At 39.4% G+C, this 18,682-nt stretch overlaps 2 protein-coding genes across 3 annotated transcripts; both read left to right on the forward strand.

Annotated features, from left to right (window-relative positions):
* Window positions 1–4,936: 4,936 nt before the first annotated feature.
* Window positions 4,937–11,971, forward strand: LOC135666292 (probable ethylene response sensor 1). Of its 2 annotated transcripts, none has more exons than XM_065177867.1 (6): window positions 4,937–5,186; window positions 5,975–6,920; window positions 9,986–10,354; window positions 10,435–10,701; window positions 10,985–11,112; window positions 11,383–11,971. In XM_065177867.1, the coding sequence occupies exons 2-6, from the start codon at window positions 6,015–6,017 to the stop codon at window positions 11,612–11,614; spliced, it is 1,902 nt and encodes a 633-aa protein (XP_065033939.1). In that variant the 5' UTR covers window positions 4,937–5,186; window positions 5,975–6,014; the 3' UTR covers window positions 11,615–11,971. The 2 variants fall into 2 exon arrangements, with proteins under 2 accessions (XP_065033939.1, XP_065033938.1); XM_065177866.1 differs by having other exon boundaries at window positions 4,938–5,331.
* Window positions 11,972–12,173: 202 nt separating this feature from the next.
* On the forward strand, window positions 12,174–13,560 carry LOC135666291 (uncharacterized). The gene is made up of 4 exons (XM_065177865.1): window positions 12,174–12,313; window positions 12,392–12,498; window positions 12,666–12,803; window positions 13,419–13,560. The coding sequence occupies exons 1-4, from the start codon at window positions 12,243–12,245 to the stop codon at window positions 13,451–13,453; spliced, it is 351 nt and encodes a 116-aa protein (XP_065033937.1). The 5' UTR covers window positions 12,174–12,242; the 3' UTR covers window positions 13,454–13,560.
* Window positions 13,561–18,682: the final 5,122 nt, after the last annotated feature.

The following is an 18,682-nucleotide window of genomic DNA, read 5'->3' on the forward strand; positions in this document are numbered from 1 at the left end:
ATTGTTGGGGTGGCGATCCTAGTTGTTGAAATGTCGTTGTCCATATGCCGGTCTTGAAAAGATCAATTTTATCCTCTATCACTTGTTCTATCATTGTACTTTGGTATAACAGATTTTTAAAACGAGCATAATATCCACTTTTCAAGAACATTGAATATCTTTGGGTGGGTGATATGGTCATGAACTGCTTATTATTACATTATATAAAAAGGGCTCTTACTTGACTCAACCTGATGTGGTTGACCTATCCATATCAGGTAATAGGAGTTCAACCTTTAGTTGATCGATTCACATTGTGCAATAAGAACCGTAAGTTTAGCTGACTTGCCCACATTGGGTAATAGGGAGTTTCAGCTTTGGTTAACCTGCCTAAATCAAACAATATGAAGTTTTATTTTAACCAACCTACTCACTTTGGGTAGAGTAAGGTTTCTTTTTTACTTGACTTGCCTACCTTGGGTATGGTAACCTAGCCTATCGTAGCTTTTTATTGGTTTGACTTGCTCATCTCGAGTTTGGTTAGTTTTATTTTAGATTAAAGAGCATGCACCGGATGACAAAAAATACTCATGTTTGAGGAGAGATACTTATGTCCATGGAGGACGTATTAGGCACTGCAGATGCTTATATCTATAAATGATGCATAAACGTTTGATATGCTTCTGTCTACGAAGGGTGCATCGGACACTTGGGATGTTTTTGCCTATTAAGAGCACATCAGATACTTAAGATGCTTTTGGCTATAAATAGACATATTGCATACTTGAGATATTTACATCCACAAAGGGTGTATCGAATATTTGAGATGTTTTTATTTATGAAGGGTGCATTAGACACTTGTGATGCTTTTGCATATAAAGGATGCATCAGCTGCTTAGGATGCTTCTACCTATAAAAGGTGCATTAGGCGCTTGAGATGCTTATTTTCATGAAGGATTCATCATATACTTTGGAAGCTTTTGCTCATGAAGGGCATATCAAACTCCTAGGATGCTTCTACATAAGAAGGGTGCATCAAACACTTTATGTTCACAAAGAATTCATTGGGTGCTTGAGATTTTTTTGCCCGTGAAGGGCATATTGGATGCTTGAAATTCTTTAGCTTGTGAATGGTGCATCAGACACTTGGGATACTTAATGTTCATGAAGGATACATCAAGCACTTCAGATTCTTCTTCCCATAAAAGGTGTATCAAGTTATTGGGATGCTTTTGCCTATAAAGAATGTATCAAATGTTTGAGATGCTTATGTTCATGAAGAATGCATCTACCGCTTGAGATGCTTCTCCCTATAATTGGTGCATCAAGCGCTTAGGATGTTTTTGCTTGTGAAGGGTGCATCAAGTACTTTATATTCTTATGTATACGAAGGATGCATATGGTGCTTCAAATATTTTTACCCGTGAAGAGCACATCGAGTGCTTTATATACTTCCGCCAACGATGGGCATATCAGATGCTTTAGATACTTATGTCTACAAAAGATGCATTAAGTGCTTGATATGCTTATGCCTATGAAAGATACATCAGATACATTAGATATTTATGCCTACAAAGGATGCATTGAACACTTGGGTTACTTCTGTTTGCTGATAAATGAGTCTAATATGATGAATCACCTACCAATTTTTACCCTTGAGTCTCACTTCTCCTTGCTCCCACACTGATTGAGTCGAAGAAGTGAGGATGGTGGCAAAAGACATCAATGACAATCTTGAAACTTTACTGAAGACATCACCCTAGTGGAAGGAAGCTAGAGACATTGGAAACAAAGCTAAGTAGCCTTATAAGATATAAATTAAACAATAATGTATTTTATCTTAAAGAGAAAATTCAGTCAATAAACCCTTTGACATGTAACAAGTAACATATAACAATAAAGCTAGGGGTAAAACTTTTTAAGATACTCTTACCTTATAAGTTCCTAAATTCATTCTTTGTGTCATGCACTTCTTAGTATCAAACTGATGGTCTTTGTAAAATCTATATACTTGCTTTTATCTCACCTTATTAACGATGATCACATCCTTCCCTAGCAGGCTTAAACAATTACTGAGTTGTGATGTTTCTTTATCTCTTGGTGTTTTCACCTTTTATCCTTCTTTCTGCATGAGTTAAGAGCTTTAACAATTATGTATTGGTTCACTTATAATATATTAGAAAAGGTGACTACGGTTTTTTCGGTGATTGACCATATGAATCGAACCAAGAGGATTATAGGCCTCGTATGAAGGTTTAAACAATGATTGATGGGTGCGTATTAGTTACCTAACTTATCTTAACAACAAATCTTAAGATATAAGTAGCCAAATATTCCTCCTAGCCTTAGTGGATTACCATGAGTGGTCATGATTTGCTTTGGTCATAAATAAAACATAACCTAAATTATTGTGCAGACTGGCTGAATGTGTATATAGATGCATAAGTGAGACGAGAGAATCATTCTTAAGCTACTCTCCAAAATGTGGTTGGGAATAACTGACACATTAGGTTATCCAATTAGCATAAATGATCATTTATGCTTGAAACGTCACAATGTGTTGCTTAGGATCGATGTTGCCATCAAATATCTCTAAGATAAATAGTTGAAACCCTTCGGGAATTAGCTCTTATTAGGTTTAGTCAATGATGGGAGAATGACCATATAGATTTATTATATCCCCTTCCTTTGCGAGTTAAAACCCCAAACACATTTTATAATATTAGTTCATCTCTTGGAGTTGTAGATGCAAAGTGGCGTTAGTTTCATATGTTAAAATCTTATACCCGAATCTATCTAAACCATCGACTTCATTTAGAGGGCATGGTGAGGTGACCAGATTAGCAAGTAACAATATTGATTGGAGATATTCAACTATGATTGAATCTATATCTAGTTATAGGATTGTGGAGTCTCTTACTTTTATATAAATGGTTGTAGTACTATTTGATTATGGACAAATATAAACAGTAGAAGCTATGGAATGAATGGGATGATGGATTATATAATCGTTAAGAGAGTATGGACTTGTTGGAATAGCCTCGAGAAGGCTTCCATTGACATTACTATGAGTGGAGGATTACCCATTTGTGAGGGAAAGCTTGAGTGCTAGAAAAGTTGCTGATATAGGAGTAGTTTGTTGAGGTCTTAAAATGATAATAGAGGAAAACGTTGGTTGGGCTAATCCCAAACCCATTAAGGTGAGAAAATTATTGATAGGTGGTTCCTCCTCAAGACATTCTTAGAGCTTTTCGGTAAGATCGTTGTTTTGCACCATATTAGCCCTCCTTCTGATGCCAAATTTAATAATCTCGAAGTCGATCATTTGATGCGATACTAGGAGTGCAACTTGACTAGGTTTGGACCGGAGATAGAAGCAAGATGATCTGCCCTAAAATATTGAGTAGTTAAGATGGCTCTGTTGATGGAAATCCAAGTGGTCGATGGAGATCTAGATGGTCGATGAAGTGGTTGCCACTCTTGAGATGTCGCTTGAGATACTAAAGAAGATCGAGATTGATAATGTCTGACTTAGGTCCTTTCAATGCTTAAGTCAATAAAATTTCAAAGTGTAATGAAATATGAGATACAAAAGAGAGAAAATACGAGAGACTACTTATTGTTAATTGTTAGAGTGATTGCTTGAGCGAATGCAATTACTAGCTAACTTGACATATGTGGTGACATGACTACTTGTTGAGGTAATAACGAGTGGCTCAATTACCTCCCAAGTAATAACCTTTGTTGAGGTAGCATAATCGCTACCTTGATAACAGTGAGATAGTACAATCATAGTCTTAATGATAGTGAGGTAATTCAATTATTCCAAAATGATGATTTTAGTTATTGAAGATATCTAACCGTGGTTGAGGTGACAGTTTTGGAAAGCGTCAATCATTGTTCATATCATGATTTTAAAGAAGTTAATTTTATCATCTAGCAGTAATCATTTTCTTGTTCTATATAGGTATATATTTTTAATAAAATAATAAACTAAGATAAATACATTTATTATTTGAATTATTTCCACACGTGCACTTGCATGCATGCTGAGTTGGCTGAATGGATGAGTTTGTCGAAGGGTCCCAAAATTCCCTTTTAAAACACTTTCCCAATTTCCATCCTATCGAGTTCTCTGTCAACGACCTGTGGGGCTCGCTCGCTGGGCGGACATAACGTCACCAGCGGTGTGAGCCCCCACAGATGACCTTTGTCATGGACGAGACAAAAGGTTTTTGGGAGGATGCGGACTCCGTTACATGCATCCGGACTCTTCGTCTAGCCCACATCCTTGTCTTCCGGTCTTGACCCAAAACTCCATTAGCTGGTCAACGGTACACTGAACCCAGCCCCGGCCACCTGCTCTTGACTTTCTGACCGCCGGGAATCCCCTGTTCAATCATATAAATAATTTTACATAAATACATTTTATGTTGTTGATTAATTGCTTATGAGTCGAACATGATCCAAGTCACGGAAATCAAAGGTTAAAATCTAATTTGGATTTTAGTTCCGCGTAGTCCTTTTAACTCCGACAACCGTCGAATACGAGCTGAAGTTCCAAGCTCGACGGCCCTCATTGGTGGAGAAGACAACGACCGGAGGTGGCACCATGCCGGCTCCGCCGCCCTCGGCGATGCAGGAAAACGTTGTCGCGCGAGATGCGCGCCAGGAAGCCCGTCCTGCGTCAGCACAGTCGTCGCAAGTGCGACGAACTCGCGAGATTATCTGACGACAGGGAACAGGGAAACCCCGGGGAGGGGGGAAGGGGGGTGGGCGCCGGGAGTTTTTACGGAAGAGGGGGGATGGCTCACTTTGCTTTGCTGGGTGGGTGGGTGTGGGGTAACGGGTCATCCTGGATCCTGCCCATGTCATCACAGCTGAGCATCGCTCTACATATTCCTTCCTTTCTATTCTTTTCATATCTTCCTTCTCGGAAATTCTCGCGTTCCCCTGTGGACTGCGGTGAGCTCCACAGCAGTTGACACTCCGAGGCAGGGCCTTTCCACCGCTGGATTATCTGCTCAAGATTCGTGTTCTTTAAAATCCAACGGTGGTTTATCATTCGGCGGTACATGTTCGACCGTGCGGGAGCTCCCATTCTCCATCTCCTTAAAATAGCGGCGATTCATGTCTTGCTTTCAGACCGTGAACCACAAAATATAACCACCGCTGCTGCGAAGGGAAGAAGCAAAGGTGCAGAAGAGGTAAAACAAAGAAAGCTTCCTCCCCTCTCGATCTCTCTCCTCCTTCGCGCGAGTTACGACGGTTCCTAGTTGCTTCTCTCTCTTTCTATTGACTTCTCGGGAACGATTCTGATCGAAACCTAGAAGCTGTCCGACTCTGCTTCAGGTATCAATTGCCTTCTTTTTTTTCTTGCTTCCTTTGCTTTTCCACTCTGAGATCACAGTCTTTACGTCTTTTCGGCGTTCTTTCGTGTTCGATTTTATCATTCCCTGCGACTGATTTGGCACTGGAAGCGGCTCTCGTTGATCCTGTATTAGGGTTTCCCCCGTGATCTTCATTTGCTTTCACTGTTTTTTTCTGCTAATTTCCGGTGTGTGAAAATTGAAATCTGGGACTAGAATAGTGCGCTGTCTCATGTAAGTTGAGGCCTGTGCTTCATTTAGTGTCTCTGTCATCTCCCCTTTCCATATCAGTAGAATCTTCTGTTTCCAATAGACATTGTAAGTGGCTAATGACGGGCTCTTCATAAAGAACAAGAAGAAATCTAATTTTTGATCTTTCGTGGTTTAGTAAGCAGCTTGCGGTTTGCGTGGTGTAGGAGTTAAAGATACCTTTTTTGTGCTTATCGATAGTGAATTTCATATTTTCTTACACCTATTTGTTTGCCTGGCCTTCGGAGTCATGATTTTGCTTGTTCTTCATTAGCTTTTAATTTAACTGCGGAAGTTGCTGCCTTGCACTTGGAAAAAAGAAGCTAAGCTCTGTTCTGATCAAACCAAGTAGCAAGTGACCTTGTTTGCTGTTTCAGAATGTAGTACTGTTATTCTGGCCTCTGTAGTTGCTTCGAGATGGAGGGTTGTGACTGCATCGAGCCGCAATGGCCTGCTGATGAACTTCTAGTGAAGTATCAATATATATCAGACTTCTTTATAGCCCTTGCCTATTTCTCCATTCCTCTCGAGCTCATTTACTTCGTGAAGAAGTCTTCATTCTTCCCATACAGATGGGTGTTGATACAATTCGGTGCCTTCATTGTTCTTTGTGGAGCAACACATATGATAAATCTCTGGACATTCACCATGCACTCACGAACAGTTGCATTGGTGATGACTGTTGCGAAAATCTCAACTGCTGTTGTATCATGTGCTACAGCTTTGATGCTTGTTCACATAATTCCTGACTTGTTAAGTGTTAAGACAAGGGAGTTGTTTCTGAAGAATAAGGCAGAGGAACTTGATAGGGAGATGGGTATTATACGTACGCAAGAAGAAACAGGGCGACATGTCAGGATGCTTACGCATGAAATCAGAAGTACACTTGACAGGCACACAATATTAAAGACAACCCTGGTTGAACTAGGGAGGACTCTGGATTTGGCAGAATGTGCACTTTGGATGCCATCAAGGAGTGGTCTTAATCTCCAGCTCTCACATACTTTGCACCACCAAATGCCCCTCGGATCTGTTGTGTCCATCAACCTTCCTGTAGTCAATCAAGTCTTCAGTAGTAACCGTGCTGTAAGAATCCCACATACGTGTCCATTAGCAAGGATTCGGCCTCAAACTGGAAGATATGTGCCACCGGAAGTTGTTGCTGTCCGAGTTCCACTATTACATCTTTCAAATTTCCAAATAAATGATTGGCCTGAGCTTTCTGCCAAAAGCTATGCCATTATGGTTCTAATGCTCCCTTCAGACAGTGCAAGAAAATGGCACATACATGAACTGGAGCTTGTTGAGGTGGTCGCTGATCAGGTAACTACCAGTCTCTAGCATTGAAGTCCTGTTCTGGATCTCATATTTGATTTGGTAGGTTTATACAAATAATTTGGGCATCCTTTTAAATTTTCTTAATTTTTGAATGAACTTGGGTGATGTTTCAGAGATGTGGTGATTCTATTTTCCGCATTGCATTGCTAAGATTCTCTAGTTAGTATGAGCGTGAACATGTTTTGATTCTCTACTAGTATGAGTGCAAGTATGCTATGAAATTTTGCTAGTTCTATTTTATATTCATGTCAATCACCATCATTGTTTGTTTATGTATGGTAGTACCAGAAATATACTGTTGAGTAAATTACTATGCCACTTGTTTCAGTGATCATAATATATGCACTGAGGTCAGACCTATAATGGTTACCTATTAAGAACTTGATATCTGCTGGTTATTGATATTTAAAGCTGCCAACGCATTGTTTGTAATTTATTGGGCTTTCGCTGTGCATCAGTGGATGATGGTAATTCTATGACACTTTATAAAAGATCTTAACAACGTACTTGATATTGAAGACCAGTTCTATTTGTTTTGGCCTTGAAGATATAAATAAGTGTTAAACACAGATAGCTTAAGTTTCCTTTATGAAAGACAAAATTTAGCTATTATGTTTGTTATGCTAAGTTGGCAATAAATAGTGCATCACAATTTATCCCGACACTGGACAATATGAAGTATGACTTGTTGGCTGTGTCACTCCAAGTTCTAATGTTGAACTATAAGTTTCTAATGATCATTGGTAAAGTTGTTAATGTTTAAAGAAACAAGCTAGTGGACTTACCATTCCATTCATTTAGTTCTGAAGGAAAGAAAATCAAGGACTCATTGAATTTTTTGATCCATTTTCATGATCACTGAAGCTATGATTTTACTATGTGATAACATATATTCTATAAGATTGTTAGACATACATAGTATTCCATTCTTCCATGGCTGTATTTTGTTGTCGAGGCTGTTATTTCATGGTTCTTTAATGTAAATAAAATGTGCTGAAATGATTTCTTGTTTCTTTTTTCTCTCGTTGTGGCACTCTTGTAGTGGTTTCAGTTTAAAGAATCGCCATTAACAGTCAACATCAAGGTTAATTTGAGGGTACTTTTCTTAGAAATCCTTATAGAAGTGGTATAATTGTTATGTGTTCACACAAGAATACCTTATTTAGTGTCTCTCACAATGACACATAGTTTGAATAATTGATATTATGGTTTTCTTTTAGCTTCAGAAAATGAGTTGAATATAGAGCTCTTACCAAGTGCTTGTTGGAGTCATATGATTCGCAGCATTCCAGTCCTTGTTAGGTTGAGGTTTCAGATTTTTCATAGAGCTGATTAGTTCTTGACTTTACTAGAGATTACCTATGCTTACCTCATTTTTCTGTATCTATACACACACACACACACTAGTGCTAGATCTATGGCTGTAGCACTAATAACTAGGTGTTGAAGTGTTCCTTGACAGCTCAACATATTGCAGAAGCTCAGGGGTCCAAATGTGTGGCCTGCATGTTTTTCTTTTTGCTTTTTTATTGTTCATGGAATGAGGCCATGAAACATTTCTTTAATCTCTTATGTAATTAATTTTTACTCATTAATAAAATGGATCATTGGATGAATAGAAATAGTCATCCCATACTTGTGTTCACCTTCAATGCACCTATGGTGATATTTTATTACATAAACATTACGGGTGACCTTAGCTGACCATTGAATGCTTCAGGTTTTATAACCTGGCTTGTATAAGGTGAACCATGAAGAGGGAGCATTGTGATCTGAAGAACATCGGTCAATCATCTAAAGTTTTGAAATTAAGAATGAACTAGTGAAATATGTCATTCTAAACATTTCTTATTTGACCATGTAATAAGATTCGGACATGAGATATAGATTTGCTTGATACTAAATGGTGTTATGTGCACTTATCTTGTGAGCTAATCAGTGATTTATAAAACGTTAGGCACCAAAGTCCCGCAACGCTTGCCCGAGTGAAACGAGGCACTCTCGAATATTATAATTAAAATAATATACAACTAAATAAAAATATGCCAAACATGTTTATGAAGACCTATATTAGAATTAAACTGCTTTGTACACTTGTCATTAATTCTAAAACCTAATATATAATTTTAAAACAATAAAAATTAGAGATTTAACAATCTACTGTTAACAGTATATTATTTACTATTAACAGTAGTTAAGAGGGGAAAAAAATTGTTAACAGTAGCAAATGGAGAAAAAAATAAAAGAAAAATGTCACCAATGGTTGATAGTGGGGAAGGGGAAGGCAACGGTGACGGAGGAAGTTGCGGATGACAGTCGCGGTAGCGGAGGAAGCTGCGGACGATAGCTGCGACAGCGTGGAAGCTACGGACAGTAGCAACGGCATCAGTGACACCAACGGAAGCTGCGGACGGTGACGTCATGGACAGAGGAAGCTTTTGAAGTGTATGTTAATCGTGGAGGAAGTTGTGGTCCTCTTCCTTGATGGTAGAAGTATCTGCCTGCGACGGCAGAAGGAAGCTACGGACGAAGGCTAAGCCTGTCAGACCTTTCTATCGGCGACAAAGGACGCCTCAGTCTGTTGCTCCTGCAGCGAAGGTAGGAGCACTTGCTAGGGTTGATCGCTCGGGGTCGCGCGTGAGTGTTGGGGGTGGCTTTTGTAGGTAAGAAAGGGGATCGCTTGAGATCGATCCAGACTTAAAAATCTGGTTCGATTCAACTATTTGAACGAGGCGCTCGCCCGAGGCGCCTAGCACCCAGTTTCGGGCAAGCTCCCAGGCGGCGCCTCATTGAAGTGCGTCGCCTGGTTCACTGTTGAGGTGGTCGGGTCTTGCCTCGCCTCGCCTGAGCGTGTAGGCGAGCGACCGAGCGCCCATTTAAATCATTGGAGCTAATGTGATGTCTATAAATAATCTTTTGGTTGGGTTAACACCATTTTTGGAAAGTGATCTTGTGGGTTCTGATTAATAATGTATATCTTGTGTTGTTCAAGTTTCCATACAGTTCAATTGCACTGAGTTAATTTTCTTTTCGGATTTGATGTCATTCAGGTAGCAGTTGCACTTTCGCATGCTGCCATTTTAGAAGAGTCAATGCGGGCACGTGACTTACTTATGGAGCAAAATGTTGCTCTAGATTCCGCTCGTCGGGAGGCCGAGATGGCTATCCGTGCTCGCAATGATTTTCTAGCTGTCATGAACCATGAAATGCGGACTCCAATGCATGCAGTTATAGCTCTATCATCCCTGCTTCTGGAAACTGAGCTAACTCCTGAACAACGACTGATGATAGAAACTGTGTTAAAAAGTAGCAATCTGCTGGCAGCACTTATCAATGATGTTTTGGATCTTTCTAAGCTGGAAGATGGGAGCTTTGAGTTGGAGATTGCAAATTTCAACCTTCATGCCGTTTTCAGAGAGGTCAATACATGGGTCGTATTTAATTTTGTTTTTGTGTCATAGTTAATATTGATTAGTTGATAAAACACATTAAATTGCAGGTCATAAATTTGATAAAACCGATAGCTGCTGTAAAGAAGCTCTCTGTGTCTGTGACATTGGCGCCCGACTTGCCCTTATGTGCCGTTGGTGATGAAAAACGGCTTATGCAAACAATACTAAATGTTGCTGGCAATGCTGTCAAGTTTACGAAGGAGGGCCATATATCAATCACAGCATCTGTTGCCAGATCAGATTCATCAAGAGACCCTCGGGCTCCTGAATTCTCTCCAGTTACCAGTGATCGGCATTTCGATTTGCGTGTACAGGTCTGTTGTCATTGAAAAATTGACTAGTTGTTTTTAGTAGCCATTCTATAATCTATTATTCTGACAATTCCATTGACTATGGAATCTGTTGCCTTAAGACAACAAGATATCACTTACCAAATGAACAGGCTTCTCATTTGATATGACTATGTATATCCACCGCTGCTGCATAGATCAATTAATCTAAAACCAATGCAGAAACTTATTAATTTAATGACCATGTTACTTCCTGTCCATGTTAAAGTGAACCAATTACCTATAATTGTCTTCTTAAATGTTGCAGATCAAGGATAGTGGATGTGGAATCAGTCCTCAAGATTTACCACACATCTTTACTAAGTTTGCACACTCCCGCAACAGTGCAAACAAAGCCTCCAATGGCAGTGGGCTCGGCCTTGCTATTTGTAGGAGGTACTGCCTTAAAACACTGTTAATGTCACCTGAAAGTGTAATATGATGCATACCTTGCAAATTTTTTCTCCGAAATTACTGTTATGCATAAACTTGTTGCTGTAGATTTCTTCTGGATTGGTGATTGATATCTATGAAAGAGGGCTTATCTAATTCTACCACAACAAAAATAGAAAAGGAAAAACTCATCTACATGGATTCTATCTTGTTTGGCTAATTGATTATTCATCCTGATTAGCTTTTATTGACATTTTCCACTGGCACAATCAGGTTTGTGAACCTCATGGAAGGACAGATGTGGCTTGAAAGTGAAGGCATAGGGAAAGGTTGCACTGCCACATTCATCGTCAAACTTGGTATTTGTGATCCAAGCGGAAATCTGCAACAAATTTTGCAGACTACACCAAGTCATGGAGATGCAAATCTTCCTGGCCCAAGAGCTAAATTCGATGATGAGAATGGGAAATTTACTCCTATGATGCGTTACCAAAGAAGTGTATAATTTATACGGTTGGATTCATCTACCTACCTGCAGCATTTATGGCCTGAAGGCTCTGATTGGTGAAACCAATTTTGTGATGGTTCAAGGCTTTGTCTCTTTGGTGTTCAGCGAGGTGGTTTAATTAATTTGCAACCGGGACAAGTTTGTGGCTTACCTACGTGGAGTACGTGATCTTTGCTGATATAACGAGTTCAAATTAGTTGGTGTAAAGTAATAGTTGTTGTTTCCACACTTATTTTATCTGGCTGATGAGCCGAGTTTGATGTGCAACTAGATGATCTTTTGGCTTCAAACTTTGTATGATATTCTCCGAACGGCGAACCCTACGTTTTTTTTAACATGGGTAATAATGTGCAACTCGATGTTGTTTCGCAACCAAGTAGAAAACAGAGCATCTCATATCTATGTGTATGTATAAGAGAAAATGGGTAATAAATTATATTTTTTTAACATGCATGTAATAATTTTTTTTTATTATTATTATTATTATTATTATTATTATTTTACAAAGAGGCAAAGATGAATAGAGACTGAGAAGAGGGGAGCCGTCCACCGCCTCCAAAAGTAATAATCTTAAGCCTTCTCCCGATGTATTTGGCCGAAACGAGAGCTCTGAAGGCGTTGGTTTATGGCGAAGGAGACCCACATCGCCCGGTTCCAAACCATCAAGAACGCCTGCGATCGCCTCCGTTGTTGCAGGTGCTGCCCCCCCCCCCCCCCCACCCCTCCCCCCTCTATAAATTCTAATCCCTCTGTGGTTTCCCGACCATTCCGTAGCCAAAACGAGAGCTCTGAAGACGTCCGTTCATGGCGAAGGCGAAGGCGAACCACATCACCCAGTTCCAAACCATCAAGAACGCCTGCGATCGCCTCCGTTGTTGCAGGTACCCCCCCGCTAAATTCTAATCCCATGTCAAGAAATCGTTGATCCGTTCTCTTGTTTCCTTCTATTTACCTTGGCTTTCTGGATCTGCATCGATGAGTGTGGTTTGAACCTTGATCTTCGAATGTTGAAAGGATTATTGACAAGGTCTTGCTCGATTGCCGGCAGGTCTGGTGTTCGGCGTCGTCGGAGCAAGGAAAGATGACAAAGAAGAAGAAGAAGTTGAGGGGGAGGCGGAAATGGATGGCGACGAATCGACGCCGCCGCTGTTGCTTGCAACATTGGGACCCCGAGCGCCAGCGCCCGGTATGGATCTGTTCCCTAAATTTACTGAATACGAACCTAGATTTCTTGAGATACTTCTCACAAGATAGTCATCTTCTTTCTTTCTTTATTCCTTGTGTGTTTCTCGAGGAGTTCTACATGCCACGCGTTCTTGACTTTTTGATCTCCACAAGAAAGATGTTCTGTTCTTCGGCTCTTGCATTTGTTGTGTGGATCTCGCAATGCCGTCTCGTCTGCCTTGTTACTTCTCTGTTCTTGATAACCTCAGATCACTAAGTTATGTAATGTTCTTGGAACCTTGAGTTTAATGCATTGAACCTGCGATTCCGGTTCTTCAAAATTGGGCAGTGCTTGCCCTCTTTGATTCGGCGAGCCAAAATCTTTCTGACAACATAGCTATGCCATTCTGCTCTTCTTTTCTTGTTGTCCTTTTTTACTTGTTTGGTTCATCAAAATTTGGCAGTGCTTGCCTTCTTATCCGACGAGCCAAAATGAACGGGTCTTTATGAAGCTTATTGTATGTGCAAGCACGAACAAAGTGTTAGGAGTCCACATGTTTCTTTTATTTGTTTTAATTGCATCCCCTTAATATTGCCTAGCTTTTAGCTTACCAGGCTTGATTTTTATATGCTTCAGGGGATTGCTATTGCTGTAAAAGCTGGACTAACTAAGACAGATTTTGATTCCACCGTCTGAATTCACCCAACATCTGCAGAGGAGCTTGTCACAATGAGGAGCCCAACTCGGAAAATCCGGAAGGATCCATCCCCAGCAATGGTTTGTCAAGTCTATAAATTGATTAAAATCGATTTATTGTTCATGAAATTGGAAGTCTCGTCATGTTTTTTTCTCTTTTGCATGATTTGTAGGAAAAGAATGTTGATGAGATCAGGCCAGATAGGAATAAGTAACTTCTCCGAATGAGGTAAATCATTGAAATATACTCTTTTACTGCCTGCAAGAAATTTTAGTAACATGCAGATTCTTTGATATTTTTTATGTGCCTTAGCTTTGTAATTATCTTGATCATACTAAATTACTATCAGGTTTCCTTGTCAAAAACTTATTGCTTTCATAACATTGTGTTCATAAGTTTCTTGGATGCATAATCACTCTTTCTTTACTTGTTTGTGAAATTATTACTTTGAGGTTCCACAGGGATGTGGTATTTGTTGGTTCCTGTCTCCATGTGTTGGATAGACTATGCTTCACGCGAGTCTGGTGGTTAACGAAACACTATGGGGAGTACACGAAAAGAGTTTCAGATTTAATAATTGTCAAAATAAAAAAAAAGGTTTATCATATGTGGGCTGAATATAAATAGTATAGGCACTTCTTATTTACGTCTAATGTAGCAGTTTGAACGGACAAAAAGTTTCCGTGAAGCTGCCGGAGCTACCTATCATTGTTGACTGAAAAATTAGGAGCCTTTTGATTTGAGATAGGAATTTGAATGATGCATGGACAAGCCAGTGACCGAACTTGCATGTAACAATTTGCCTAAGGAAAAGCTAATGGTTAGTTGTTGAAAGCTGTAGAGAACATAAGCAGATTAGTTGAATTCTGAACTCCAAAACAACAAGGATGCTTATGTCCAGTCATGATTCTGGAAGCTATGGGGAGTGAAAAGTTTTGCATTATTCTGAAGGGGGTGAAATTGAATAGAAAAGTCATATTCGATTATACGTTTTAATCTCCATGCTGTATATCTTTAAAATTAAAATTTTAATCAGCTAATTTGTTAGACTGCTACTTTTCTTGCATATCAACATCCTACTCAGAAAAAAAAAAAGAAAACTAATTGAAGTCCTTGGTTGATGTTCATACAACAATGGATTTTAATATCACAAGCTGCATATTTTTCAAGGATCTGACACCATAATCACGCCATTGTGCCCTTCTTTTCTTGTTATTCTCCTTTTTGATTTATTCGGTTCATCAAAATTGGGCAGTGCTTGCCCTCTTGATCTGGTAAGCCAAAATCTTTCTGACATCATAGCTACGCCATTCTGCTCTTTTTTTCTTGTTGTCCTCCTTTTTGACTTGTTCTGTTCATCAAAATTGGACAGTGTTTGCCCTCTTGATTCAACGAGCCAAAATCTTTCTAACACTATAGCTTTGCCATTATGCTCTTCTTTTCGTATTGTCCTTCGTTTTGACTTGTTCTGTTATGTCTCCATGAACTAATGGTTTCCTTGGACTCTTAAACCGGTTCTTCAAGTATTGTGCTTGATGCTGGGAACTTATGATGTCTGTTCATTAGGACAAGTTCTTGAAACTATAGAAGGCTTCCCCCGACCTTCTGCTATTTTCGACCTTCGTATCCCAACCCACCACCTGAATCAGTGGGTGAGGGTCACACACCTTGTTTGACCAATCCAGACTGTTGGTTGAGATTAAAGAGTTAAAGAGTGATGATGGAACAGGGTTTTGAGAGTTCCCTATAACTTATTTATATGGATGGAAGGCCCTCTATTAAGTAGGTTAGAATCATTCTCTTTATTTTTTACAATTTAATTAATAGCTATATCCTCATCACATATATCAATCGAACAGTAGCCACTAAACAATATATTATGCATCAAAGGGGATTTTGTAGAAACTTTTCTCTACAATTTTGATCTGAGACATCTTTTTTTTTGTTTTTAATATCTTGAACTGTAGTATTGCATTAGATTTTGCAAGTATTAGCTAGTGGAGTTCTTTGGCTTGGCAGGAGCATCTGACTGTGTATAGTTTGTGGTTAGAAAATAAATAACTACAATTGAACTAGAGACTAACTATACACCGTCGATACAGAAATCAGTAGAATATAAATATCATTGTTAACTAGGATATGCAATAGGTTAACAATTTTGTAAGCACTAATTTTGATTGATCACAAATCTCCTGTTTTATGTTTCACATTTTGTAATACATCTCTAAATTAATAGAATTTACTTTTCTAAAAATAGGGATGGTGCAGTAGGTCTCTTGGAATGGATGTCATATGGAATAGGAGCTTGGCTCATTTCTTCTCTTCCTACATGATGTTTCACTTCTTGATGCATGAATTCAAGCATGCTTTTTATTTTTTACAATTTAATTAATAGCTTTATCTGCATCACATATATCAATCGTCATCAACAGTAGCCACTAAACAACATATTATGCATAAGAGGCGACTTTGATCTGAAACATCTTTTGTTTTTAATACTCTAAATTAATAGAATTTACTTTTCTAAAAATAGGGATGTGCAGTAGGTCTCTTGGAATGGATGTCATATGGAATAGGAGCTTGGCTCATTTCTTCTCTTCCTACATGATGTTTCACTTCTTGATGCATGAATTCAAGCATGCTTTTTATTTTTTACAATTTAATTAATAGCTTTATCTGCATCACATATATCAATCGTCATCAACAGTAGCCACTAAACAACATATTATGCATAAGAGGCGACTTTGATCTGAAACATCTTTTGTTTTTAATATTCTAAATTAATAGAATTTACTTTTCTAAAAATAGGGATGTGCAGTAGGTCTCTTGGAATGGATGTCATATGGAATAGGAGCTTGGCTCATTTCTTCTCTTCCTACATGATGTTTCACTTCTTGATGCATGAATTCAAGCATGCTTTTTATTTTTTACAATTTAATTAATAGCTTTATCTGCATCACATATATCAATCGTCATCAACAGTAGCCACTAAACAACATATTATGCATAAGAGGCGACTTTGATCTGAAACATCTTTTGTTTTTAATATTCTAAATTAATAGAATTTACTTTTCTAAAAATAGGGATGTGCAGTAGGTCTCTTGGAATGGATGTCATATGGAATAGGAGCTTGGCTCATTTCTTCTCTTCCTACATGATGTTTCACTTCTTGATGCATGAATTCAAGCATGCTTTTTATTTTTTATAATTTAATTAATAGCTTTATCTTCATCATATATATATCAATCGTCATCAACAGTAGCCACTAAACAACATATTATGCATAAGAGGCGACTTTGATCTGAAACATCTTTTGTTTTTAATATTCTGAACTGTAGTGTTGCATTAGATTTTGCAAGTATTAGCTAGTGGAGTTTTTTGGCTTGGCAGGAGCATCTGACTGTGTATAATTTTTTAATTCACTTTTTATACTATTTTAGGTCATTAGAATGTATGCACGTAATCGAACATTAGTCTTTGAATAAATGCATAATATTCATTGTTTGATGAGTCTATGTCAAGTTTAAATTAATAATGCTTGCGAGTTCTATTTTTAAAATTTTTTTATCAGTTTGAGTAAAGCTTTCTGCGACATAATGGAGTGCTTTTATGGCTGTTAATTGTTACATAATTGACCCAAATATATGATATAAAAATATAATGTAGGTATGCTTTCTTAGATGGCTGCTATGGATTACAAATATTATTTAGGCATGATTTTTTACCTAAGCAGATTCTTCGAATAAATAATTTGATTAAAATTCCAGTAGTGATTTACTCCATAGTTAACAATTGAAGAACCATTTAGAAAACTTAGGGTGAGACATCTTTACTTTTGTGGTGGTTAATTGCTGCATAATTCACCAAAATTTATAAACACTATCCAATTCTTTTGTTTTAAATTTTATTTATATTTCTTCGAACAAATAATTATCATGAAAAATTTCAGGAGTAATTTACTTCATAGTTAACAAATAATTTTATTTTATTTTTAGCCTTTAAATCGATATTGAAATTATGGTTATTCTAGTCATCCAAATGCATAGTATCTATTTTCGATGTTAATTATCATACTTTTGTATTGTTTTCCTTTTTCAGGCAGTTGTACTGTTACTTTTAGCAGTTGCTGGTGGTGTCGTTGATGTCTGATGGAACGAAAACCAAAATGTTACAAAATCACAATGCTTTTGTACTGCCTTCACAGGGGGAGTAGGGGAGGGAGGAGTGAGGAGAGGAGGCGAGAGAGGAGAGAGGAGAGAGGGAGGAGAAACAGGAGAGGAGGGGAGGGGAAGGAGTGAGGAGAAACAGGAGAGGGGGGGGAGGAAGCAGAGTGAGGAGAGGAGGCGAGAGATGAGTGAGGGAGGAGAGTGAGAGGGGAAGGAGTGAGGAGTGAGACATCTTTACTTTTTGAGTTAATTATCATATTTTTGTATTGTTTTTCTTTTTCAGTCAGTTGTATTGTTACATTTAACAGTTGCTGGTGGTGTAAGCACGAGAGTGGAACAAAAATATTTTTGTACTGCTTTTTTTTCAGAGGGGGAGTAGGGGAGAAGAGAGGAGAGGAGTAGGGGAGGAAGGAGAGAGAGGGGGAGGGGGAGGAGGGAGAGTGAGAGGGGGAGTAGGGGAGAGAGGAGGGAGGGGAAGGAGTGAGGAGAAAGAGGAGAGGGAGGGGAGAGGAGGGAGAGGAGAGGAGGGAGGGGAGAGTGAGAGGGGGAGAGGAGGGGGAGGGAGGAGAGAGGGGAGAGAGGAGTGAGAAGGGGAGGAGAGAGGAGGAGGAGGGAGAGGAGAGGAGAGGAGGGAGGGGGAGGAGGGGAAGAAGTGAGGGGAGGAGGAGGGAGAGTAGGGGAGAGGGGAGAGAGGAGTGAGAAGGGGAGGAGAGAGGAGGAGGAGGGAGAGGAGAGGAGAGGAGGGAGGGGGAGGAGGGGAAGAAGTGAGGGGAGGAGGAGGGAGAGTAGGGGAGAGGGGAGAGAGGAGTGAGAAGGGGAGGAGAGAGGAGAGAGAGGGGAAGGAGGAGGGAGAGGAGAGTGAGAGGGGAAGGAGGGAGGAGTGGAGGGGGAGGGAGGAGGAGAGTGAGGAGTGAGAAGGGGAGGTAGGGGGAGGGGAAGGGGAGGAGAGGGAGAGGGGGAGGGAGGGGAGGGGAGGGGAGAGTGAGGGGGGAGGCAGGGGAGGGGAGGGGAGAGTGAGGGCCCCTCTCTCTCCTCTC

Source organism: Musa acuminata, unplaced genomic scaffold (assembly GCF_036884655.1).
Source record: "Musa acuminata AAA Group cultivar baxijiao unplaced genomic scaffold, Cavendish_Baxijiao_AAA HiC_scaffold_1078, whole genome shotgun sequence".
In the NCBI taxonomy this organism is placed as follows: Eukaryota; Viridiplantae; Streptophyta; class Magnoliopsida; order Zingiberales; family Musaceae; genus Musa; species Musa acuminata.